Raw genomic sequence first — 6,026 nt, forward strand, 5'->3', positions numbered from 1 at the left:
TCACTAACATCGTTACTTTTTCTTATTTTTCATCCTTTCGACTCTAAAATTAGCTACAAATATTAGCTGAAAGTTTAAATGTGAATTCATTACTTGATAAAATGCCCATATGGCAATGCATAAGGTATTATTTAGAGAAATAATATTATATTTTTTAGGGCATAATTTTGGAGAAAAATAAGAAAAAGTAACAATGTTAGTGATTTTAGATTAAATGTATTAATTTGTAATATTAATTAAACTTTTTGTATGATATTTGTTAACTTAAAACATTTTGTACTCAATTGAAACATTGGTTAAACATTTTGGATGTACATTGTAATTATCCAAAAAAAAAAACTAGTTATCATGTTCGACTTTTTTAGGATGATATACTGAGAGGAGATGTGACAATAAAATTGAGAAAGGTGTTTTTATTCATATTGATGATTGGACATGATCCAAGAAAGTTAATTGATTAAACTTATATTGTTGTGCTCCATGTTAGTATTTATTTCTGCTACAAATAAGTATCGCCATAAATTATCGAATATCTCTCCACACTTCTCACAGATCATCAAGATAAGAACATCATCTAAATACAAATACTATTCCATAACTTCTGTAACTTCGAATATCATTAGAAGTCATTTATATTTCAACTAGCATATTCCACCACCCAAATCATCCAAATTGCCTTCTCGAACCTATTGAAATTCGAGGGTAAGATGTAAAAATATCATGTATACAATTATATACATAAATACAAGTAGAAGAAATCAGGCCAAAATATCATAGCCGTACACTACAACCTTTCTCATATATTGTCATTCTCCTTGCAGGTGATATGGTTCCAGCTTTAGGGGTATTTCAAATAATCACGTATTTCAGATCTCCATTTCACAAAATAAACAACTCATTTCTAGATACCAAGAGTGGTAACCAAAAAAACTTAAGCTAAAGATCATCATTAGTATACATGTTATATCAAATTATGTTAGCTAGAGGATACATGATTATATATTTTCGTGTCTACTCAGTAACAAAATTTAGTCGGGTGGGACGACAGCCTCCCGATCTGCAATGTTCGCGCAAATTATCCTGCAAAATTACATAAATTTCTTTATCTTGGTCACAAATTCACTCATTGTATTATGTGAAATGCCTCAAAAGTAGCAAGTTTTTATACCAGTTTGCTGGTTGTGAGGGTTGCCAATATCTTTGCTGGTGCTTGGTTTGTTGGCGTCATGCTGCACCACACCCTGGTTCTGCAAAATTCAGATTTTTCACAACTCAACAAAAATGAAAAAGTCACAAGATAGTAGTTGGTTGCTAATAAGTGGAGATCAAACTTGCCTGTGGTATTGGAAGTTGTGTGGGGTGGAAACCAAGATACTGTTGATACGGATCGGGAAAGTTTTGAAACCTTGGCTGGTTCTGGTTCTGAGGAATAGCAGTCGAGTTTGAGACATGATCTGCGCGGTTAGTAGGCTGTAACGCTGAAGGATCGGGTACAGGAACTGGTTGCATATGAAATGGTGGGAGGGGATATCTAGGACCCATATGAGCTGCCGCGGCTGCAGGATTTGGCATGGCTGAGCCGGCCATCATAGGTGGATAAGGAACCATCGGACGGCTCATTCCCATGTCCATCCCCATTCCCATCCCCATTCCTAACCCCATAGCAGCAGGCATGTACTGCTGCACACCCACCGGGTACATCATGGGAACCATCCCACAACTCATCGACATCATCTGCACAAAATCGAGCAACCATTTTAGTAGGGAAATCAGCTAATGGTCATGGATGAATATCAATGACAGCATATACATGTTTAGAGTTAATCACATCATACTGATACCAACAAAACAAGGTAATTAATTACCTGTACTTGTAATTGAAGTGATTTCAAGTATTCAATAGCCTCATCCAGCATTGAAGCTTTGTCTGACTGAATCCATAAAAAAGCTAAAATGAGAAGTTAATTCAAACTTAATGCTATATATATATGTATATATAGCAACTAAACTGCAAGACCTTATTGCAACGTGGGATGAGTTCTTGTAGTGCCCTCATTTTCTCATTTATCCTGTCTCGCCGCCTCTGCAAGAGTAACAACATTCAATCATATGCCAAAACAAAACCGGTGCCAAATTACTTAAACTTTGGGCAATGTACGGACCCTCTCTGACAGGTTGTGAACTTCTGCAGCACGTGATCTCTTTGTCGATGCTGAACCACAGCCTTGTTTTTTACCTTCAGCAGCTTCAAACTCGATATCCTATACCATTGAGTAAGAAATGGTGTTAATTGAAGGGAGCAATTTTCTAATCACGGATTACTTGCATAGGAACCTAATTTACATTCATAAACCAGGTGGTTCATACACAGCAGTAAGAGGTTGGACAACTAGACATTATTTACATAGCACTTGGAGCTGAGCATGAATTCAAACAAGCCATATAGTAGTAGTAGCATTTATTTGCAGTATTAAAGTCAGGTTCAATAACCTAGAACAGATCCCCATCTTGGCTGTAATAAATACTAACAAGGGTCGGTCAGTATCACAACCTCCATCCAGGCATCACACCACCAGCTTTAAATCCAAAGAAAATAATAGTATAACAAATAAATCATATTATAAATCACAGATCGATGATGCCTCAGCCGCCACATCTGACAAGATCTGTGAGCAACACGCTATATTTATGAATATCCTTTTTCCCAAAAACAACCACACTCAATTTTTAAGATTAAGAGACATTATTTTTCCCAAGAACAACTACTCCACAATTCAAAGGGCCAACTGAATCAGAAACTATCAAATACATCACGTCTCGTATACGTCCATTTAATAACGAAAGCACAACTCAATTAGTAAAACGCTTCTCCTCCTACTATTAGGTCAGAATTTGAAGAACCATTGTTTATTCATTGAAAAAAACTCATTTCTTAAAACGTTTCTCCTCAGGGACCATTGTGTATATTCTATAAAAAAGAAAAAAGGCAGAAAGTTGAACAAATAACTCCAAAGCCGCCCCAATGTATCCAGGATAACCGCATTTGCAGTCAATGGTGTGTGGATAGAGTGTATTGAATCCTTGTGTCAGAAGCTAAATTCATTGTATCGAAACTCTGGAAAATAAAATAGTAATTTAAAGAAATATCTGTGAATAAGACGCATCCTAATTTGCAGTGGAGGCTCCCAAGAGATAAAGAGGGCCGTGAGCTCGCGCTGAAATCATTGCTCCATCAGCCACTCACAATTCACTGCCACTATTCCCAAATTTTCTCTATTCATGGCAAGCCCCCAGCCCACGTGGCAAGCATCACGTGTTCAGGGCGCACGCCAGTTATTTGTTACGGTTAGCTGCTAAGATGCACCCACCCCAAGCCACCCCAAGAAAACAATTTTTTGGCTAAAAATAAGTAAAACACAAAACAGAGAAACAAATGAAATACTCCTATTTTTCTTCTTCGTAGTGCTTAATTGAAAATAAATAAAATAAAGAAGGTTGTGCGGGGCGGATTGATTACCTCACTCTGGCACTCATTATCGTCGGCTTCTCTAACTTTCCGTTTCCGGTCTTCCGGCAGTGCTGCGGGCTTGTGCTGCGGATGATGCGTATCTTCGCTGAAGCTGGTCGGGGAGCTGCCGGGCGACGAGGCGGCGGTGAGGTCACATGTACCCGCGGCAGCTCCAGTTCTGACGGTGGCGCTATCCGCGTTAACCGGCGGACCGCTGTGAGAAACCCTAGATTCCGGTGCGGCCGCAGGCGTGTCATTTGACTCCACCACCGTGGACGATTCTCGCGCCGCCGGCCTCGGCCTGATCGGGAGCCTCGAGAAATGCACGAAATTCTGCACCCGCGGCGGATTGTCAGGTCTGGCGACCGGCGGCGGGGGGCGGATCTCCGCGGTGGTGAGAGGCGGAGGCGGAGGAGGAGCGGAATAGAGGAGATCGGCGTAAAAATCGCGATCGAAGGAGGAATCATCGAGAAGCCAAGACGCCATCTCATCCTCCTGGATAAACAAATGCTCCTCCGCGCTCGATCTGATCTCCCTCTCCGACGGAATCACCACCTCTCCGCTGCCGCTGCAGGAGACGCTCCTATTAGGCGGTCTCTGATTCTGACTCTGCACCACTACTTGACCGTTCTGCCATAGCAGCTCCATGATATCCTCTTCACCTCTACGATTTCGCAACAAAAAAAGAAACTCAAAATCACTAAATTCGATCTCGCTAAAGCGTGGGCAGTGGCATCAAAATTAAGCTTACGTCGTAGTCTTTTTGAGTCTAGAAAAACTGGAAGGCGTGGGAATCGAATCGTCCTCGTCCATTTCATGAAAATCCGGAACGCAGTGATTCATTTCAGCAAAGAGTTAGTAGCTGGAAATTGATCATCCGAATGAAGCTAGTTATGTGTATGGTTGAAGGAAGGGGAGTTGGAGTTCCAAAAGGGGGAGGATTTAAGGAGAGTGAGAACGGCAGGTGCTATAAATATGTAAAAATAGTTTTCCTCTCTCTTTCTTTTGATGATTGTGGTAAGGGAAGGGGAAGATAAGGCCCCCTCTTTCAACGAACAAATTGAATAACGTTAAATTGCTGAGAAGAAAGGGACGAAAATTGACACAGACAGACAGTATGCATTATGCGCACTGTATAGGGTGTCCCCACCACCCATTTCATTACAACACAACAATCATCCACTCATCATCAACTGCCCCTTTCTCTCTCTTCCCTCTTGTTTGCAAAATCTGCTGCTTCTTAATTTTACTGCTTTAAATTGCTACGGAAGTCTCATTATTTATCATACTCTATAATTTTAATTTTAATCCATGGACCATTTATTATTTACACAACTTTATCAATTACCATAAATATAAGGTATACTGATCTAAAAATGTAAATACATGCACTTTAATATGGGAGATATTCAACTAAAAACTCGTCTACTGATCAGAATATGAGAAGCATTGTCATTACATATTTTAGGTTTATTATATTCTTGACGGTTGAATATAATCTGGTACGGCAAAAAATATAGTCATACAAAAAATGATTTTGTATCTTAACCACCCAGGCGTGTTACTATTTAAGTGAATGGTTAAAAAATAACTATCCTACTCCAAAATACTACTCATATGTTTTATTTATTTTTATTATTTTATTCCTTAACAACTTTTGTTTTGGCCTATAAATACATTAGAGTGTCCATAATAAGGCGGAATAACCACGCCATAGCCACAAAAATTTGTCTGCCTAGTCAGCACAACCACAAAAATTTATCCAGCCCAATAACAACCACGTCATAGCCACAAATCACATTATTTTTCAATTGATGGTATATTTTAATTGGACTAGAATAAAATTAATTAAATAAAAATAATTAAGAAAATAACTATAAAAATGACCGCTGCGGCGATCGGCGGCTCGCAATAGGCCGTCGTGGTTGCGCCCCGAAAAACGCCGCCACCGCGGTGCCACCATTGTGGTCACTCTTATTTGCCTCATAATTTTTTTCATGCAAAAAATTCTCTTTCTTTGAATTTTCTCTTTAATGTAGTACTACTATCTTATTCTAGCACCATGTCCGGTGAAGACAAATGGCATGTACTCCTTCTATAAGATCTTTGACGTCCTACCATCGGCACCTCAAGGTGTCTACTTACCCCACATGTTCGACATGCTCGATATCTTCATGCATATGTTGACTAAAATCAAACCTTCCAACGACAATTCCGATTCTCACATTTCCTACGCCCGGAGGAAACAAGACATCTTCAAAATTACGTCTACATTTTGGATGATTCAAACATAGAAAATAACCATAAGGAGAATGCTTTTGAAAAGAGAATTTTGCTTAGGCTTTTTAATGAATTTCATATGATATTATTAATAAATTAAAATAAGAAACAAATAAAAATTAAAAAGATAGGAACAATGAATAATTGAAGAAAAGATGATTTATATGGTCTTATATTACTAGTACTCTTTTGAAGGGAAATGACATAATTCAAATTAATAGACTTACTACGATAATTT

General features: G+C 38.8%; 1 protein-coding gene across 1 annotated transcript; it reads right to left on the reverse strand.

Annotated features, from left to right (window-relative positions):
- Positions 1 to 918: 918 nt before the first annotated feature.
- LOC125207271 (transcription factor PIF1) lies at positions 919 to 4,643 on the reverse strand. The gene is made up of 8 exons (XM_048106540.1): positions 4,260 to 4,643; positions 3,518 to 4,172; positions 2,163 to 2,261; positions 2,018 to 2,083; positions 1,866 to 1,931; positions 1,336 to 1,734; positions 1,169 to 1,247; positions 919 to 1,080 (listed from the first exon to the last, which is right to left on the reverse strand). Exons 1-8 carry the CDS (start codon positions 4,349 to 4,351, stop codon positions 1,076 to 1,078), a joined length of 1,461 nt encoding a protein of 486 aa, XP_047962497.1. The 5' UTR covers positions 4,352 to 4,643; the 3' UTR covers positions 919 to 1,075.
- Between the last annotated feature and the right edge of the window lie 1,383 nt (positions 4,644 to 6,026).

Source organism: Salvia hispanica, chromosome 2 (assembly GCF_023119035.1).
Source record: "Salvia hispanica cultivar TCC Black 2014 chromosome 2, UniMelb_Shisp_WGS_1.0, whole genome shotgun sequence".
NCBI classification, from domain to species: domain Eukaryota; kingdom Viridiplantae; phylum Streptophyta; class Magnoliopsida; order Lamiales; family Lamiaceae; genus Salvia; species Salvia hispanica.